This window comes from Daphnia pulicaria, chromosome 1 (assembly GCF_021234035.1).
Source record: "Daphnia pulicaria isolate SC F1-1A chromosome 1, SC_F0-13Bv2, whole genome shotgun sequence".
In the NCBI taxonomy this organism is placed as follows: domain Eukaryota; kingdom Metazoa; phylum Arthropoda; class Branchiopoda; order Diplostraca; family Daphniidae; genus Daphnia; species Daphnia pulicaria.
This window is the reverse complement of record NC_060913.1, coordinates 39,141,496-39,162,824: the sequence shown is the minus strand read 5'-3', so window position 1 is coordinate 39,162,824 and position 21,329 is coordinate 39,141,496. Positions and strand designations below refer to the sequence as shown.

The 21,329-nt window shown below is 39.7% G+C and overlaps 1 protein-coding gene across 1 annotated transcript; it reads left to right on the top strand.

Moving 5' to 3' along the window:
- The first annotated feature begins 3,291 nt into the window (after positions 1-3,291).
- Positions 3,292-4,209, top strand: LOC124330129. Its single transcript, XM_046788688.1, has 3 exons — positions 3,292-3,498; positions 3,564-3,780; positions 3,848-4,209. The coding sequence occupies exons 1-3, from the start codon at positions 3,393-3,395 to the stop codon at positions 4,047-4,049; spliced, it is 525 nt and encodes a 174-aa protein (XP_046644644.1). The 5' UTR covers positions 3,292-3,392; the 3' UTR covers positions 4,050-4,209.
- The last annotated feature ends 17,120 nt before the right edge of the window (positions 4,210-21,329 follow it).

Sequence of the window (21,329 nt, the reverse complement as noted above, 5' to 3'; positions counted from 1 at the left end):
TGAATTTGTGTTTCTCTTTCTCGGTGATTTAGGGTGAATTCTCGACGACGACTGTCGGTTATTCCAGTTGTAACTTATTACGTCGACGATGCTGGCGTTCAGAAATCAATAATATTCGCTCTAAAATAAAAGCCACAAGAGACAGGATCAGTACACGAAGATCAGAACTCAGATCAGAACCACGTGTCACAGAAATCGATCAGACAAGTTTGATTCAGATTCATTAGTCTTTTTGAATTTGAAAACGTGTATAATCAAAATTTAGAATTTCAACATGTATGCGTACAAGAGCAATAGGATTAATTTTGTCTTAATCGAGGCGAACACTTTTAGTGTAGGGACTGTTTTTCGGTAGTAGAGATGTTTCAAATAATGGAAAGAATCTTTCTTTTGCCATATGCAAGTTTCATTTTCCAGTTGTGTGAAACTCTGCTTTGATGACATCCTTGAGATAATTTCTCACCTATTAATTAGTTGGGGTATAAGCTCTTTTCTATTACAGTATTCTGAAACAATAGCGTTTTACGACTGCTGATATATATTACATCGATGGAAAAATTTTTTTATCCAGCTACGATTAGTTTTCAATATATTATATGTTCAACACGACTAACATCTTTGCCCGCTACACCAACTAATTCTCACGCCGAACCTATCCAATCTTGGTCTACATAGACTTTGACGTTACTTTTATCCCTTTCATTACATTTCTTCCTATGCTCTCCAATCTTTATAATATACAAAATTTAACTAACCTTTTTTCTTATGTCCCATATATTATTTCCTCGCCCGAAGCAACAGTTACAGTGGCGGTCCAGTCATCGGGCCACCCGCTCATCGGGCCAACCCGGTTATCGGGCCAGGTAAAGGGCTGCACCAGGTCAGCGCCATCAAGGGGGAGCTATGGGAAATTTGATGAATAGCTCTAGTGGCGGAAATTAGGGAATCCGCCAACGTTTAAGAAACCAAGAAAAACTCGTGAGGACTTTAACATTTGAGAATAAGTTATTTATTCTCAAGTGTTAAAGTCTAAAGGCAATTCATGAATTGCTAAATGAAAACAAAAGTGAGAGGTGTGTTGCTGAAATAATGGGCGTTTTCATTCACGAGTAAACAGAATCAGGAAATCTTGAAAGAAAATTGGACGTTTAAGTTTTCCAATCCACAGCAAAAGATCTCTCAATTCTGATCTCGAAGATTCTGTTTACAGTTGGCTTCGTGAAATGATAAATCCCGTCGGCCGTCGTAAGATGTTGAAGAATCAGAATTCACACCAAACAAAAAAGATGATCTTACTCTTAGTCCCTCCCCGTCATTTTCTCTCCCCGTCTCAGATGATTTCTCTTTTAATTTTTAAGAAGAGACTACCAAAATATATTGCTTAAATACTCCTTATCGGCAATTTACTTCAGTATTTAACAGCCATCCATATATAGTATAGGGGACCGTAAATTGTATGTATTTCCCTCTTTCGCCCCGTGGTGGCTCTGGGATCGGGTGCTCGGTTATAGAGCCAACCGCTCATGGGGCCACTGCACCAGGTGGCCCGATGACTGGACCGCCACTGTATCCGGAGAAGACGTTCAACACTTCGGACATCAACGCACTTCAACATTTCGCTTAGCCTGATTTGCCACAATCAAATCACTAATTCCTCTTCCTGCCACTCATTACAAACATTAAAGGTAAGAACAACTATCTTTTTTAAGAAGGACTTTCCAATTTGGGTGGGGGGTGGGGGTGGAAAAAAAGATTCTTAAGGCCTAGATGGTGATTGGCCGATTTGGTCTTGGGGAGGCCGCCCTATAATTGGCATATGCCTGAATGTTCTGTCTATTCAAATAAATAAAAAATTAATGGCCATCCCAATTGAAAATTTGTCGATGATTTCGACACTTGCTTGAATCTATTCCAAATTGTTGCCGGCCATTTTGGCTTGGCTGACGACGCCCGACTTGGCGTATATGATGGTGGGATCCTCTACGTACTGGTACATTGGACGGGTGTAGTGGCGGACGCCACGGTCGAACGACATGTGCAGTTCGCCGCTGAGGAGTAGATGGTAGGTGTTGGTCTTGCAGACGGCGTGGCTCGAGTTGGTCGAGGCGATGGCGCAGTCGAGCGACGGATCAATGAAGACCTGAATGGAGCTACCGGCGTTCATAAATTGTCCGCGGATGATCAGTTGGGTGCCGCTAAAGAGAGGGAGCCGCGACTCGGGTGGATCGACTCGATGACGGGATTGACGAATTTGTAGTAGTCGGCCGATTTTCCTTTAGAGTTGGAGACACGGACGATGACGGGCCTGGTGGGTGTTTCTGTTCTTGAGGCTGGCTAGCTATCGGGTTTTGATATACCCCATATGACGGTGAACTTGGTCTTGATGTTGGGCGTCCGTGACAAGTTGGTGAACCCCATGTCGTTTGCAGGAATTAGCAGGCATTAATTGTATTCCTTTGTGTGTCAATACCATTGCTCTTTGCTCCCTTCGTCATGTCGTAATCGATCAACTGGTCCCAGGCTGGCAGATAGATGGTGACGACGTGATCGTGAAATTCGAAATCGCGATGGTTGTTGGCCGAAACGTAGTAGGCCGTCTGCAGCTCTTTACCTTCACTGAGATTCTCGGCTCGCTGACACCTGTCCATAAAAAGAGAAATTATATCATCAACGACGTCAAGTCAAAATTTTTTTTGTTAAAAAAGGTAAATTCATTTAGTTGGTCTTGGAAATGTTTTAAATGAAATTCTATTTCGGGTCGTACAGGATTGTTGTTGGCGCAATTGTCGCCGCCTTTGCGCGTGTATTGGTTGAAAGTGGCCTGGAGAAAGATTTGAAGGGAAAAACTTGATTAATATGATTTATGTTTGGCGTTCTTTTCTTTTTCTGTTGGATTTTGTTTGGTAGGAAATGAATTCACGTATTACGCAAGAGGCACTTAGTTGGCGGCAAATTCCAGGATTGCCTGCTGCTTGTTTGTCTGCTGTTGTCAGTTTCACAAATGGAAACGCTATTGGAGAAAAAAAAATTTAGTTAAACAGAGAATTGTCATCAACATGTAATTTTCAGTCACAAATCATTACGTGACTAAAAATGTTTATAAAAATCACTTTAAATCATTATTTTAGATTTGGAAAAATTTTTGACCACAAAGGAAAATTTCTCAATTATGTTGAAAAAATCCAAATTTAAGGTATTTGATACCAAAGATAAGTTTTCATGTGAAGGACTATGATTCGGTAACAGAATACATGGCGAAAGAAGCGGAATGTAGTAAAGCTAATGCGCTAAGCAAGGAGTCTCATAAAATCAATTGGGGACCAAATTTTAAACGCAAAGAGAACAAAAAAAAAAAAAAAAATTCCTTCTACAACTTAACTGTAAGAAAAGTCATGGAATTAGTTGAAAGTGATACAACAGGCCTCACTGAAGAAGAGAAAATATTTTCCGAAAATTTGCGAAATGAAGATGAGGCAATATTGGAACAAATTGCTATTGGTATTATAAATGAATTATTAATTTAGTTGCCAAAGTTGATTTTTAATATTTTTTCTATTTTCTAGATCTTCTACACAACGATGCAGTCGATCAAGTAATCGAGCTTTCAGCGATACCTTGTATGGGGACAATGGTCTTCAAGTGCTTAAATGAACAAAATATCAACGGCATTTGCGAGATGTTTCGCTATATGTGGAAGATATTACATCGTTCTTTATTGGAGAATATGCTCGGGGAAGAAATTAAGAATTCAGTGGAATATCTACTTGAAACGCTGCAATGGTAAACATTTTAGTAATAATTATACTACTATTTACATAATCTTCAATAACCACTCAAAACAATACAGGACAGTACTACCGGAAGCAGGACTAAAAATTATTTTGCAATCTGAGGAAGCTTTACCACCATTTATTTTGCCAGAAGTTCTTGGACCCATCAGCAAGAGATGCGAAAAACCAACCTCAACATTATACGATACGAAAAAGGGAATTTGTGCTCGCTGTTGGAATAACTGTTCTTTGTTGAATCCAGCTTTGTTGAATTGTTGAATCCAGCTTCTCAAATAATGCCCGGTTATTTGTACTTCGCTAAAGAAGAGAAGAGACAAAGTTTAACCCTGGTCTTCACTTGTACACGACATTCCGGGTCTGATATGTTAACAAACGAAGAAGAAACTTTTAAAAATCTGGAAATGTCATTCAGAGAATCTCAAAGGTTTAAAATTTCTTAACATGTTAAATTTCCATTATTTAACTTTATTGCCATATTCAGAAGTGACGGCCCATTTGGAATAGTTAACCGTGCTGGTTATCCAACGCCAATTAAATTTGTAGGAAGATTTAGTGCACTAAACGCATGTGCAATGTCTCCTATATCGGAAATGTTTGATATTAGAGGCTCATTTAATTGTGAAATACAACCACTTTGCACCTTGCCAGATCATATGATCGGTAACTACTACCCGGGTGATACAGCAGTGATTCTTGTTTCACAACCTGCAAGTCTAACTATCTCTCCCCGATATATGGTAAGAAAAAAAATTACAATAAATGAAATAGTGATTAAAAAAGTTACAATAACATGATTTTTTCATGTTTAGGCATCTTTTTTGTCTGAAATATTGTCGCGAGGCATACCGAAAGACAGCTTCTACATTTTTTGTCACGGATTAAATTCTGTCAACAACGTCACACCCAGGTATGAAACTGTCGTTTTGGTGCTGAGCTGCTATCCGCAATCAGAAGCAACGTAACGCCCTGTGGATTACGTCCTCAAGTTAATGGCTATATTAACGCAATGTTAAAAGGTAAGTTTTTACAAAAAGGATATTTTCCCAGCGCGTGCTGGTTATCCCTTTAAAAAGAAAAAAAAATCTTTTCTCTGTCGATATATACAAGTAGCCCCCTTCCCCGAAAAACGGGACCAGAACAGCCATCGATCTAATTCCGTATGCCAAGTAGAAAATTTGTTCTCCTTTTCTTTTTTTTTTTAAATTTCTAGTTCGTTCAAGTTTACGTGTGTCCAGGAGATATTCCCAGGTGTGTATGTGTGTGTGAGAGACCTCGCCCTACTATGTAACTTTCAAAGAAAAGAAAAAATGAGATTTTTTTCTTATTCGTGTATAAATCCTTGAAAAATGTGAGGCCCACCGATTGGGCCATCACCTTTTTCCTTTTTGCCTTTCAGAAAATTGGAATTGACTTTATGAAAAACAACCGAGCGACCTCTTTTTTCATTTCTTCCTCTTCTCCAAGCGGCCTCCTCCAATATGAACCAACCGCCGACTCTCTTTATTTAGTAACAACTTCTTCTACCACACAATTTTCAACCTCCATCGCCAGACAAGTGCTTCTCCTGACGTGTGAAATTTGGAAAACGGAGAGAGAGAAGCGCCACCCCCTTCTTTCTTTAAAGAAAAAGAAAAATACTCGGTATAGAAAAGCCTCTCTCTCTCCAAGATATATATAATACAGTTGTTAATTAAGAAATAAATGCACGGCATAGACAAACAGACACAGCGCCCAACCCGTTACCGTCTATCGCTATTTTTCTTGTGTAAGAAACCCAAAAGCAATGGAGGGGGGGCCTGTCTCCTATCCACAAAACTTCCCGAAGAGAAAAAGAAAAAGAAAGAAAACGAACGAATAACCGTTAATAGGATAGTAACTTTTGTTTCTTTCGTAAATTAAAGGAGTAGAGCAGCGTAATAAAGGGACGAGAAGAGGGCGAAATATGGCAGTTTCAACAGTGGAGACTATTCCTCTCTCGCAAAAAAACAGAAAGGTTAGTGTCCCGACGAAAATTTAATTTTCTCAAATTCTTTGAATTAAAAAAAATTTAATTGCAGAAAGACGAGATGGAAAACTTTGAAGACGAAATATGTGCCTTGAGTACTTGTGAAACCAATCTCGGAAGAACATTTGCCTTGAGATGTGTAACGTGCCACAAATGGTTTCACGGAAGCTGCGTTGACGTGACACACGAAATTGCAGATTCAATGGAACTAGAAGGTTACGAGTGGTCCTGCAATGTCTGCACATCAATATTTTCATCACCCGTGTTTAAAAAAAAATGGCCTTTCCTCCACAAAGTCAGCCGATAGCCAACTCATGTTATCTGTGTCTTTACAAAAAACCCGACCTTTCTTGCTGTAATTCTATGCTGCTTACGCAATATATTATTTAAATAAGAAAATAAAAAGTTGATTCCGAGTACGGCAAACGTGTCAAATATTCTTGCATCAGATTGGCCTGCCGTTCTTCTTCTACCTATACCAATTTAGTTAAATCCTATGACAAAAACCTGTTGACTCCCGACTATCACATCTATCAGTCTATCGCAATACTTGATATGCTTTAATTATTTTCCTACCTGGTGTGCTCACACGGGTTGGCATCTGCTGTCCATGCATCGCAGTAAGGTGCTTGAGAATTTCATCCATCACAGTCTGCAAGATATTTTTTCACCGATGAAACCCATTCACAAAGAGGAGAAAGCAAGGATCCATTTAAATAGTTTACATGAATAAATAGTTATCATTACTCAGTAAGTTAGCAGGTTACAAGTATATCAATATGAAAATTATCAACTGCTTTCCATTTCACTGATCACCGACAGCAAAATGCCAATATTTCATGTCACAAAAAATTGAAGCATCACAAACGCACAATAAATAACTAATCCATATAACAGATAAAACTCGAATATACCTTAATTAAGATCATTTCTATTGCACTTGCGGACCGCCAGTGCACTAAGGTCCATTTTGGCTACTGCACTGGCGGTGTAAATTTTCTATTTGTCTCGTTTTTTATTCCATGGGAAATCTAGCTAATCAAGCAAGATGAAGCTTGGACGAAATTTTGTTGTTTTTTTAATCAAAATTCATGAATTCAAATTACATTTTTTTTGTTCATTACACCATCTAGCCGCCAGTGCACTAGAGTACATTTTGGATATTGCACTGGCGGTAAAAGGGCAGATAACAAAGACGTTTGGTTTGATTGGACAGTTGAGACGACGTACGAGCATGTACGTACTGACATGCGACATGCCTTACTCTTCAACTGGATTCTAATAAACTAGTATATTTGAACAGGAAAGTAGATGATTACGAACTAGAGAGTTGACACGAAAGAAATCAGACTAAATCAACAAAAATAAACTCACGGGAGATGACATGGATATCAAATTCGTCTCAATTCACTACAACAAAACTCGACCACACTCCATCTCCATGGAGAGACTAAATAGGGAACTGTTAGAAGTTGTTCAACATCATGGTCATGATCAACATAATATACTGTTCTGAAGTTTTTCTGCATTTTACGAACCGTACAACCGGCACATGCAGCGAGAGACGAAATTTTGGGAAAATTTACAGCAGTTGAACTTTTTAAATCCTAGCCGGAATGATTGCCCTTAAATGATCGGCGGATTTCCTTTATAATAACAGGAGTACTTATAGTAATTATAATTCCAGCATTTACGTTACGTGCAAACACCACACAGCATTCAAGGAAATCGACAAGAGCAAGTTAGTTAATATTTCTTATCCAGATATTGTCGATCAGGTGAAAACAATGGCCACCCACTTTGTAGTCAAAATTCAATAACGGCTTTTTCTGGAAAGGAAAATAATCGTCAACTTCGCGGACAAATATGGTTGGAATGCTCTTCATTTTTCGTGCAACTGTCAACCCAAAATAAATTTGGAAGCCCTTGTTCCACTACTTGAACAATTCAAAATCAAGACGGATGTAGAAAACATCTGGATGTATGATTCGAACTGTCCGTTCTTTTCTCAAGGCACGCAAAAACGAGAACCTTCAATGTATTATCAAAATCATTGATTGAAAAGCTCATTCCACTTAATAAAATCCTAGCCCTGTCGCAATGTAATATTTCAAAAATACAATTGATTGTGCTGCCTAACAAATTATTCAGATTTTCACGAAAATGAAAAGGGTGCATTTGCCATTGACCACAAATTTGGTAATAAGTATCCTTTAGGATAATTTGGGCTGCAACTAGCTACAACACATTGTATAAACAATTGAAAATATTTCATAATCGTCTTTTTTAATTCAATGTTGCTGTTTTAACAAGCATTGGACTGTTTCAACTCGAAAATGAAGGTTTATGGGTTGACTTAATCTTTGACGTGTAGAGTGGCCGTTCTTCCAAGTTGAATACATCAGCAGGATAACAACCGAAATTGACAGACAGATACGCATCGCTTCATAGGTTAAGTCCGCCAGGTTTTCCATCTTGGTTTTTTTTTTCAAGTTGGAGACGGATAGTACCCAATATCTAGAAAACAGCAGAAAGAAACGACATTGAAACATGGATGAGATAGAAAAACCGTAAGGGAACGAAACGAATAAAAAATAAACAATCCAATAGAAATGGCACCAACTCAATTCTTATTCCCTGATGAAATTTCTACCTTCAAGACACTTAGTACTTATAGTATTCCAATCAATATGAGTAAAATAGAGCCAATTTATGTCCTTGAGCAAGATAATTAGTAAAGGCTTAATTAAATTTCTGTTTCAACTCGCTTGGGAGCCATTGCATGTAACTTCCATATCAATATATTCAACCAATGATTGCTTCTAGCGTTTCTTTCGAGAAGTATTCTATTGCATTTTTCTTTTTTTATTCGACTTATAGACATTCGTTGTTTTAATTGTCGATTGCTCTTCGGAAGCGCTTCGCATCCTCAGACCTTAAGTCTTGGACAAACCGGTACTAGAGGGACTAGAGATCAAAATAAAAATAAATAATCCATAGACGGTCTGCCTAGCTCAAAACATCAAACCGCGCAATAAGGCAAGATAAGGTGAAAATAATTGAAAGAAGATCCGCTTGGCTCCAACTAGGGCCGCGTTATAAGGTGGAACGCCGAAGAGATTAATTAACGCACGCCACGAAAACCACCACGGCGACCACGGAAACTGTAAAACAGACAGAGGAAAAAATATAAATTTTAGCGAGGGCTGGATGTGGGTAGGATTAGGAGACCGTCGAGGTCTCCTCCATTCATTTTGTGCAATTAAGATTGCTCTTCGGAAGGGCTTCGCGCTTCCTCGAGCAATCGACAATTGCACCCAACCATTACGTCAAACTCAACGGTGACTTTAAAGCACGAGGCGCTCTAAGGAATTAAAGACGGCCCCAGCCACGGTGGGAGTGTCCGGAGAACGATGATAAAATCGTACAAATGTGGACTGGCTGGACCAACTCGCCGTCGCCAAAATGAAGTCTATTGGGACGCCCATAGACGCCGCCTTGGAAGATGCTGCCCCCGCGTAGAATGAGCGGAAAAAAGGGGATTCACTCCAGCTAAAGAAAGATAATTTTTGACCCAACGGCCAACCGTTGAGCCAGAAACCTCCTTATGTGGTTTACGAAGACAAATTAATAATTTAGATTGATTATGAGCATTTCTTAAAAAATCGGTACGGAAGACATATTGGCCTAAACAATCAACTGGGAAAATGAGCGTATTGTTAATGCGGCGCAAGCTGAAAGATTGAAATCCCCCGGATTTCTGCGTCTTACGAAGACGAGAAAGAGAAAAAGAAACGCCATCGTTAGAGAAAACAACCGAGTCTCTGGCAATGGAAGCAATTTCTGAAACCCGGAACAGGGTCGCCAAGGCTATGGAGGTCACTAGTTTTTTAGACAGGTCGGCGAAATTTAAATCCGAATTGGCTCCAGATCAAAACATAAAATCCAAAACAATATCAGGGTCCCACATGCTAGAATAGCGGGGATTCGGTGGTCGAGAATGAAAACAAACTTTCATGAGCCCCATAACTAATCCATTTTTACCGATTGGTACCCCGTCAACAGAATCAAATGTGCCAGATAACATGAGGCGGTGGAGATTGATCGTGGAATAGGACTTGCCTTCACTATGGAGATCGGCCAGATATTGCAGAATCAAGTTTACAGAACCAGACAAGGGATTTGAATTCCTTCGATGGTTCCAATGACACCAGGACCTCCATGCTGACTGATAAGCAGCTGACGTGGAGTCTCTGTTAGTTGCCAGCAATAAGTGAACCACGTCTTCCGAAAGGCCCTTCCCAATGAGCCGTCCCCGGACAACTTCCAAGCGGATAGTATCAATTAATTGTTGATTGTCAGCGGATGTGGAGCATTCAGGCAGGAGACGAGGAGATACGGCCGGAAGCGGAAGATTCGGGGAATGTCGCAGGGCAAATTCAACAGGAGGGGGAACCAAGGTTGGCTGAACCATAGTGGGCATACTAGCACCAGTTCCGCTTTCTCCTTCCTCATTTTCGCCAGACACCTGGCTATGAGGGCGAATGGGGTAAAGGCGTATCCTTTGAATCTGCTCCAATTGAGCGAAAAGGCGTTCAGAGCAAATGCATCTGGTTGGATCATCCATGACACGAAGGTTGGCAATTGGGCATTCCATTTGTTCGCAAATAAATCGACTTCTGTCTTCCATACTGCTGACAACTTCAGAAAGGTCGACCGGCAGAGCATCAAAACGCTTGCGTCGAGCGATGTCCTGGACTGTTCGTCTGCAACGGAATTTAGAACGCCAGGTAAATGTGTAGCGGTAAGGGATAAATTGTGAGATTCGCACCAGCTTACTATTGAGGAGGAAATATCGCATAAGGCGCGTGAGCGTGTGCCTCCGCGCTTATTGATTTAACTAACGGCTGTGGAGTTATCGAGGATGAGATTTATCTCAAGATCAGTGGATTGCGCAGTTAGTGATTTAAGAGCAGAAAAAGCCGCCAATCGATCCTGCCCTGGGACCCCTTGAACAGACCCCGTCACATATGAAAACCGTAAAGGGACGCATCCGAATAAATGATGAGATCCGGATCTTTTTTAAGAGAACACAAGCCATTGGAAGAAGAGAGATTTTCCACCTACCAACGAATGTCGTCACGCGCAGAAGACGAAAGCGACACGTAACGAAACAAATTATAATTAAAGAATTTCGAATGGAAAATGTAAAGACGCTGTAGATGACGATAATGTGCCTGAGCAAAAGGTATAGTTGGAATGGCCCATGAAAAACTACCAATCAACGAAGATAAATCATGAAGAGAGACGACACCTTTCAATAGGGACCGACGGCACATTTTCAACATAGATAGGACCTTGTTAGAAGGGAACGCCAGAGAGAGCGCGATGGAATCAATCAACAATCCCAAAAATTCTAAAGGCTGAGAAGGTAAAAGCACAGACATTTTTCCAATTGATAAGAAAACCCAAGCTAGTAAGCAAGTCGATAGCAGTCGACACATCTGCAATAACACCTTCACGACTTTCGTTCATAAAGATAATATCGTCCAGGTAAATAACCAAACGAATTCCCTTTCTACGAAGGGCTCCGATAACTGGCTTGAGCAATTTAGTGAAAAGTCGAGGAGCAGGAGAAAGACCGAAAGCGAGGCAAGTAAACTGATAGCAAATATCCCGCCAACGAAAACATAAAAAGGGCTGATGTTCCAAACAAACTGGTACCGACAGGTAGGCGTCTTTTAGGTCGAATTTAACCATCCAATCCCCGGGACGAATAAGGTGCCGTACCGAATCCATACCCTCCATTTTAAAATGTTCAAAACGAATGTGGGAATTTAAGTTCTTAAGATTGAGGATTGGGCGATATCCCCCCGTTTTTTGGGAACCAAAAATATGCTGCTGAAGAATTTGCCGGATGACTCGGGAATAGAAAAAAAAACGTTTAACAATTAATTCCGAAATTTCTACGTCACAGGCACGCTCCATCTCCGAGGACATTTTGCAATTTGTGGGAAAATTGGATTGAGATGGAAGCGACAAAAAATCTAGCGAGACTCCCATAGAAACCATATTCAAGATAATAAAGGGTCCGAAGAAATAGAGCGCCACACGGGGGCAAACTGAGACAAGCGGCCACCTACCGGTGGATAAGGGCAACTAATAATAGCGGAAAAAGCGTAATATACTGACCCAGACGCGCGTTGAGAATTGCTTTCAGTTCCGCGATGACTCCCGGATGAAGGCCCAGCAGACGATTTCTGAGTAGTTGCTCCGCCATTGCGAGCAAATTTATTGAAGGGACGTTTAGACGATTGAGGATGACCGGCACTGCGCCCGATTTTGGTTATTTTATTCTTCTCATCAGCTTCCTTGGCCATAGCATTGAGAAAATGGACTCCAAATAAACGTGAAATTTCACGGTTTGAAAACATTGTCGGATCAGACAAGAGGTTGAATCAGGAGCCGTCTGGCGGAGAATATTTTTTCGCCGGTTCATAGTGACGTCATGAAAGGCTACTCCCCACAAACGAAGGGCTGATTCGACATGTTGTAGATGAGGATAGTTCGGCGGCAATGAGCTCCAAAGTTGAATTAAGGGACGAGCAATGTCAAAAATTTTGTAGTGGGTCGAAAGCCAAGTCTTCTCGACGAAGTCGATCACAGAGCCAGAGGAAACTTTCAACCTCTTCAATGTACGACCCATAGATTCGTCAAAAATAGGGCATTGAAACGTGAACGAACCTTCGTACGACGGTTTCAAAATTTCGCGAAGAGCTTTAGCTTCGGCTGGGAAAGCACAGTAGCCGTATCTGATGCAAGAGACTGACGAGGAGCCCTAATGCGATCACTAATGGGGGATCTCTGACGCCTGCGAAGCGGGGACCGTGAACGATCATTTCGTCGTGCATTACTGGGAGGTAAACGGTAGCTGAGTCTAGAAGATCTGGAACGCGATCGTCGATTACGCCGTGGAGATCTGGAACTTCGTGAAGAAATTGAGCTAGAAGGCTCACGCGATCGGCTACGAGATGGACCACGCGACCGGCTTTGAGATGGACCACCACGCGACCAACTTCGAGATGGGCCACGCGAACGGCTATCTCGAGCTGGCGACAAAGAAACCACTGAACGAGTCACGACACTGATATTATCTGGTGGAAGAACCACATTCTCAACGCGAGAATCCAAAGAAGCACGAGGATTGCCTCGATATCGACGGATATCGATGTCAAGAGAACGAGAACGAGAGGTAGAGCTAGGCATGACCGTGTGCACCAAGAGCTTTAACTGGTCTGAGGATAGGCCGTTAGGGAGAGGGGCAACTCTCAGCGTTGCCACTAGAGGGACTGATTTGTGTTTTCTTTGAAGGAGCTAATACACTGTGTCAACACCGTTGAGGTTGACGTAATGGTTGGGTGCAATCAGAAAACGGCTTCTTCGAAGCTTCATTCTAGCGATAATTCTGAGTCATGTTGCAAACTCGTGGTAGTTGTACCGTTTTCAGACAAATTCAAGGAAATTCACGAGCGGTTGTTCATTTTCGAAACCAACTTCCTTCGAATCATGCATACTTCGCAATGCTGAAACCATTTCCGTCCTGAAAAGATTCCTCGCACATGTAACTTTCATTCGATCAAAGTTTGTTCGATCAACATGTTTTCTGGTTAGATATCGTCACATCGACATAAAGAAAATCCATCATTTATTGTATTTGCAAACAATAACTTCATCAAGGACAAATCAATAAATCCCCCATTGCTTTTCAAGTGACGGTCTATCATTTTATTCCTGACATTTTTTAGAAATTGCGTGTGATCGAACGAAAAAAAAAAATTCTATATGAATCTGCAGTATGCGTTACTTTGAAGTATTTCCTATCAGTTGCTCTTCTTGTAACTTAAACAGCTTTACATTAACGTTTGCATTATCTCCAACAATTCTGTCCGCTTTAAATCTTAGTTCTTCAAGTTTTTTCATGACATGAATAGAAAGGAAAAATAGCTGTCTTCCAGATAGCTTCGCCAATTGCCAACAGCAAACTAGAGCGGAGTATCTCTTCTTTAATTCGGTTATATCAAAGTTCAGGAGACTCTTTGATAGGACGAGAGGTCCATTGTGCTTTAATGGATTGTCGTCTTGACTGAACACAGTATTTTCCGAAATTTTTCCTCCATCTATACCTCAACCATGACCGATTGTTTCTTCCGGATTCTCTTCGACATCATCTGTTTCTTCTTCTTCTTCACATTCTTCGTATTGCTAATTGAAGGAAAATTTAAAAACGTATTAAAAAGTCCTTGCACTTATTCAACTAAAGGTATGGTGGCATATAAACAGCCGATTCACTTCCCGCAAAAAGTGAGACAACTATGATCTCTATTCCGAAAGCATCCCTGAACATAGAAATTGGAACCGTCTGCTGCCTGTGTGCAATAAAAAATTAATTATTTGCATTATCTATGCTAGTTAAGTGACTTTGCACCAGTACTAGATTATAAGTTTTTTTTGCATCGACAGTGGGCTTAGTGTAAAAATATAGCTCGTCAGCGAAGTGACGATGATAACAATTTTGTAAGCGAAAGTGTCTTACCGGGAGCTTTAAAAGGACAATGAATGTGATTTCACGACAAATAGCTGAACGTCGTTTCTTTTTAGATATCGAAGATATGGTTATGTTACATGATCAATCAAGCAGAAATATTTGTGGCAGTATAAGTCCGGTTAATTTGGAAGTTTCTCAAATATATGTGGGTGGTAAATATAAACTATCTATAAGACTGATATACGTTATTCTATTTCCTTATAATGGACAAAGAAGCAATACTGCCATATGAAATAGTAAGAAAATGTGTAGTAGGAGCATATTTTTCTTTGCTTTCTTCCTTTATTGTTAAGGCCCTAACAAATACCTTGAAAACTGATTAATAAGATGGCAGAATAAAATTTTTGAACTTACAATATGAGTTTGTTTTAGGGTTTACAATCGTCATTATGGGGCGTAAAGATTGGAAAAGTATTGCTGGTATTAACGCTGCCATAAACAAGTCTGCAATAAACTTTTTAATACAAGTCAGGAATATGTATTAACTGATTTGATCAGTGTGTATGATAATGCGTTAAAAGCTTGTAAACAACAAAAATCTGTACGTTCGTATTTTACGTATATGCCCGTGTAAACTAGTAATAAGTTAGTTCGTGTTGGCATAAAACCATTTTCTATTTAAGTAAGTATAGCGCTTATCAGTTTGCAGGACATAAGAAGTATGAATTCTCTAGCTAGTACAAAACTAACTATTGATATAAACCGCAAACCTGTTTTTTTTTCAAGAATGCGTATTCCTAGTGAGTGCGCTAGCTAGATCCCCTTTCAGCCCCCTAATATTTCGGAAGGGAGCAACTTTGGCTTCCCATCCCCTATGTCTTTAATCACTGAATAACACTTGAAAATAATCAGACAATTGTTTGACAGGTAGAAAAATCTAAAAAAGCCTCATCTGTAACAAAAAGTTGAAGTCATTCCGTTAATTTGAATCCATAAAAAATTAAAAGAATTTGGGAAGGAAAAGCTTAAAGTTATTTTGACAATAATTTATATTCTTGTTGTGTATCGAACAAAAGTTATGTCAAGGGTTTTGTTTTTTTACTTTTACCCTTTTGATTTTTTTGTAAAGCTAGAAAAAGCTTTAAAACGGTTGAAATACAAAAATATTTGAATCCTTCTTTAATATAAGTGTATATTGATTATAGCCTAGTTTAGGTACATTTATAAACGATAAGGAGGTGTTTTTTCTAGGCAGCCTCTTTTTCTCTTCCGTTTCCAACTTATTGCTTTCCCCTTCATTTACTTATTTTAGACTGAAAGACTAGGATGAAATCCATCGGCCGTTGACAGGAAGCCTCCAACTCTCCATTGCACTCACCTTTGCTTCCCGGACGTCATTTAACTTCGACGCGGAGGTGGGGGCCACTTGTCGGAATTTTAGTCTTCCTGTTTTGCGATTGCTTGATTTCAACCTTTGGTCACATGGCCTCTTCCCTTCAGTTATTGTGGGATGACCCTCATCGCAATGCAACTTTTGCCATTGGACTCGTTGCCAACTCCAATTCTCTCCAATCAATGTTTCATGTAGGCTATTAGTGGATTCTATATGTTTTCTTAGAGAGAAGTTATTTCGAGTTTACGAAACGATTGGTCAAATACTGTCACTGAATCCAGAAAAGGACTGAAAATGCGTTAGATTTTGTGATGCAGGTAATTTTCAAAAATATTTTTAATAATTCCTTGTGGTTCTAACATACTTTTAAAATTATTTACTGTTTAAGGGCATCGAATTGGACTCTTCTAGTCTTTTCATGGAGCTTTCAAAAAACGCTTTCAATGGCATGTTTGCCTTATACTGCGTGCTATCTGTTGTATTTTGCACAGATGCACTTACTTCGAATTTTGGTCGCCCACTGCTACCGCCTTAACTGGTTTCACCTCAGCTCACAACAAAGTGCATGAAGCCGTCATCGAGTTGGCCGAAAAATTCGTCTGAAAAAGGAACAGCTCTCTACATCGTCCAATCCCAGCAGCCTTAAGAGTAATGGATGCCCAGTTACCAATCCCTGTTAATATGTCGTACATCAAGTCATTTCCATTCTTGAGAAACTAAGGCCAACTACTGAGGACGCCCATTCTTTCGCCTCTGGATGTATGCAGTTTGGTATTTTGTATTCGAAAATTCATCAGTAAATATGAGGTGGATCCAAATATGTTACTACGCCTTGGAAGAACTACAATCGATTTGTTTGAACATCTAACGAATCAAATTTTAAGTCAAGTAAGCAAGTTTGCAGGCGCAATAAAGAAACAGGCTATTGAGTACTCGAATATGATGGGTGTACCTTCTGAGTCCCCTTTATTGTGGGATCTGTCACACTCTACTTCTACTGTTCTTCAACGTGTAAGTGAAAAAACAAGAAAGGGACTCATCACATAAAAAGTAAATGGTCCTTTAACGTTAAATTTAGGCATATACTGATATATTTTTTTTACTTGTTAGATGCCATCAGTGTACCAATCTAGATTTAATGTGGACGGATGTTACATTGCTACCCTTTTTACCCTAAACGAGCCTGTTTAAGAGCTGAAAATCTTGGCAAGTTTCACCACTGTCACTCATGTTGATGGGATGTTTCAGACTTATGATGGCAGTGTGACGTTTTATCAATGATGGTATGTCACTCCTTAAACTTCAGATGTGTAACAAAAAATAAAAAAAATTGCAATTTGTACACTTACACTGAGCAGACCCTTGACTCGTCAAATTCAAATTCTCATTTGGTTTTTTCCTCTGAACTATAGGATTCCTTAATTGTTCTCAATGTTGGAGCTGTGAATCGATAAAATTTCAAGTGTTTATTTTATTCTAGACCTACATAATTTCACCAAAGTAAAATAATACCAGAAACATCTTTGAAAAGGTTGGTTTTAGTCCTCGCCGTCGACTGAAAAAAAAACACGATTTTAATGCCATCTAACGTTAATAATATTTAATTTGTTTAAAATTTAGTTTAGACTAAAAGTTTTGTTTACCATTCAAATTTGCACATGTTATAAACAAATTGGCAGCTACCTGCGTTAGCAAGTAGCTGACAATTAGTAAAAGGGCTGGCTGACAAAAGTAGAAGGGAACTTTTCCATTTTTTGTTTAGTTTTTATTTTAGGGATGTTAAAAAAAATGTTTTCGTTCAAGTTTACAGTGAAAGTCACCTTCTGATTTAAATGAAGAAATTCAGTAAGTAATGGGGATAGGTCTATCTTGTTTATGGAATAAAGAAGATTGTTTTTGTATTCTTTTTGAAGACTGATTTCTTGTTTACAAATTTTTTTAGTGAATTGGGGAAATCAAACATTTTCTAGTGAAAGTTTGTGAAAATATTAAGCAGAGAGAAAATGTAGAGCAATGAGTTAAGTCATCGATAAATTTCTGAATTGTTTTCTTGAAGGTAAGAACAACAATCATTTTTCTTTGCAGGTTTTGATTATAGCTTGATTAATTTTGGACATTGCTTGAACATGATGGTTTTGTTTCAGGTTGGTTCTCTTCATCTTTCGAGTCTTCATCTGTGTCGCTGCTTAGAATTTCATCAATCCAGTCATCCATGACTGCTGGGAGTATTCCCTTGTTTCTCGGATTGATCTAGGTGGTGAAAACAAGTGATATTAGTGATTTTAAATTTTTTTCTTTTAAACAGGTATGTTGCTCACCATGAAACTTGAATCTTCATATAACTTGGTATGGATGATGTTGGGGAGTATCTTTGATGGTAGCATCATTAAACATCCAATGGATGTCTTTGACAAGGATCTGGTAATAATTAAGTGTTTGAATGGAATTGTAATTTGAAAATTTGACGAAAGTTACATTGATATCGGAATTGCGTTGTCGGATCACTATGGATTGCTGTTCCGAGTGGAGAGATAAATTGCATATCAATCCGTAGACATCTTGGGTTAAAAGGAAAGTATAAATAGTTTGTTTTAAGGAGTATTGGAGCGAAAATTTTCTTACCAGTTACAGTTCCTGTTGAGGCTGAAGTCCTGGAATTGGAAACGTAGGTTGGCAAATGCGTCTTTCGCCTTTTGGTCCATTTTGACGATGTCGATGTGCGATTTTTCGTTGATGTAGATTTTAAAGGGATGCGATAAACGAATGAATTGTTTGTAATGTTCTTCAACTTGTTTCATAGTACACGCCGTTAATTTGTAGATGCTGCCCACCTTTTTAAAAGAAAAACGCGAGTATTTTTTTATTATTATTTTTCTAACATGTGTTTTGTTACTGGAAGTTTGTCGATCCATTTTGCCGAAATATCACGCCAGGCCTCGACGCGAATTTCGCCAGTCTCGTCGACGAACACGAGATTGAGTGTGTTGACTTTTTCGGTTTTCATTGATACGGGTTTGACAAAATAACGAACGAGGCGATCAGTTAGCGTCCAACTGGGACAAGATAAAATTTTTTTTTTTATACCATTCAAATTTGCACATGTTATAAACAAACAATGGACAATAATGAGGATTACGACGTTGAGACAATTCTTTATACTGGGTCAGTTTCTTTCAATATTTATAAATTAAAATACCATTTAAGTTTCATTATGTTTAACTATTGTAGAATATGTCCAAAAGGCAAAACGTGGTACCTTCTCAAGTGGCTTGGGTACGAAGCAACTTGGACATTTTACAAAGATGTGGGCGAAGGATGTTGTTACCTAATGAGAAAATTCATGGAAGAGTAAGTGTTTTTTTTATTATTATTTTAACCTCAGCTATTATGTACCTTGTTATATGTTACAGCTTCCAAAAATCCAACGTGCACCAGTTGAGTTGATGGTAACATATCCATTCCTCTAGGAGCCTGAAGTTTCCAATGAAAATACTGCATCTGAAGTAGAGGAGGCTTCATCTCTACATCTTCACTCTTCTCAATCTGATGACCAGCAGTCTCTACCAAATCCCTTTTTACAACCACACGGAGCTTAATCTGGAATCTCTAACTAAAGGGAGCCTGAAGATTCCGGTGAAGATACGGAACACGCAACGGAACACGCTGATGATACATTGTTTCAAATTCAGCATTGTTTTCCAGCATTCTCTCTCAATATCCACTATTCTGATGACACCAATGAAGAAGGTGCCGTTTTTTAAGTCGGTGAGTATTCTCCATGTCAGCAGTCTATATATAAGTGTTATATAGTGTCTATATATAAGTTTATATAATTCAGTTACTTATATAAGTGCACGTCGGCTAAGGTTCAGTAATTAACTTTTCATATGTACGCTGTGGTATCATGGGAGATGGTAAGCAATGCAATGTTACATTTGCGTACGGGATCCTTAAGACAATTAATGGGGAATCACCGAGTTTCAGTTGCCATTCAATTAATATCAGAGTACATAAGAAACCGCCTCCTCCGGCTACTCCAGTTCCTTCGGCTATTCGCGATGTGAAAGAGGTAGTGTTAACGAAGTTTTCGTTAACGATCGTTTTCGTAGCTCGATTAAAACATGGGGTTTTGGGTGGGGAAGTAACTAAGAAACGTAACGTAACAATGTAGTGTAATAATGTAGTGTAACAATGTAGTGTAAAATTGGCGCAAAATCACATTATCACGTTACGTTTCTGAGATATCGAACGGTCCGGTGATGTTGTAGTGTTAAAACGTATTGTGGTATTGTAGTAGTTTAGTGTCGTATTGTAGTGAAGTAATGTTGTGTTGTTAAAACATAAAATTGACTCATGTAATAGAACGGCGTGTGCTTCCGGTGCAACCCCTTTTTCTTTTCTGCCATCGCCAGGTTCTTGACCCTTTCTAGATTGCATCTTCACGCATAAATTACGTGTCCTCCACGCATATTTCAAACCCCCTTTTTCCCATTTAAATGCTCTTTAAACCTCAATTAAGTGAGTTGACAGAACTGTCAACTCACTCGGTGGTGGGTTTTTACATGGAATACTTTTCCTATCGTTTTCTTTATACAATTTCGTAACCTTCCTCTTTTCGTATAGGGTGCGATATTCTTCTATTCTGGGCGCAGATCCTTTCTGTAGTTTGACCGATCGGTTGTTTCCGATTCCGTTCAAGTAAACAACTAATAAAACAATTTGTGGGAGTTGAGAACCGCAGTATCTGCTTACCAGAATACGGGAAAGGGGACACAGCATCCGGAATACAAGTCATTAATTACCCAGAAAAAGCTAGTACTTGCATCCCCATTTTTAAAGGCTCAGATATACCCTGCACCACCCAACCGTGTCCGTCTTGCAAAAGAAACGATATCAGCGATAAAAACGCGTCCGTCTTACGACAAGACTTAGTTGACACTCGCTACGCAGAACTTGCTCGAACGTTTTCTGGCGAATTTGAATATTCACGTCAGAAACGACCTTCAAGCACCCATTACTATCATAGCCTACCTGGAAGAAGTGAATCGTTTCGTCCAATTAGTGAAAAACCGGAAACCTGAATTTCACTTCGTGAGCATTCACGAAAAATTTTCTCGAGACGAAACTCTGCACGGACTCCTTCGCCAACTGTCCAACGAGCAGTCAGAAAGTCTATGTATATCTCCAGCACGGGAAGCAATTTATTCGTCGGCTACCAAAGACGATAGTAGACATCCGCGATTTCTTGAGCCTGAAAGCAGTTTCAATGACCGTTTATTCTCGCACCCTCCGTCCAGTGAGGTGAAAAGAGCAGAACCTAGACATTCCGTCGCCCCTCTTGGCAGTGACTCATCTTGTTTCTAATAGATTTACGACGTATTGCAGCCAGACTCTCGGGGACGGTAACACCCTTGCTTTCACCGGTTACACCGCCACCGTACCCGCCGTCTCCACCGCCACCGCCACCACCACAACCCCTCTTACAGCCACCACCACTACCTTTTTCACAGCCACCGCCACCGCAAGCCGCGATCGACGCGACCCGTCCGATAGAACAAACATCGAACCATCACAACCGCGGGGAGGAATACGCAG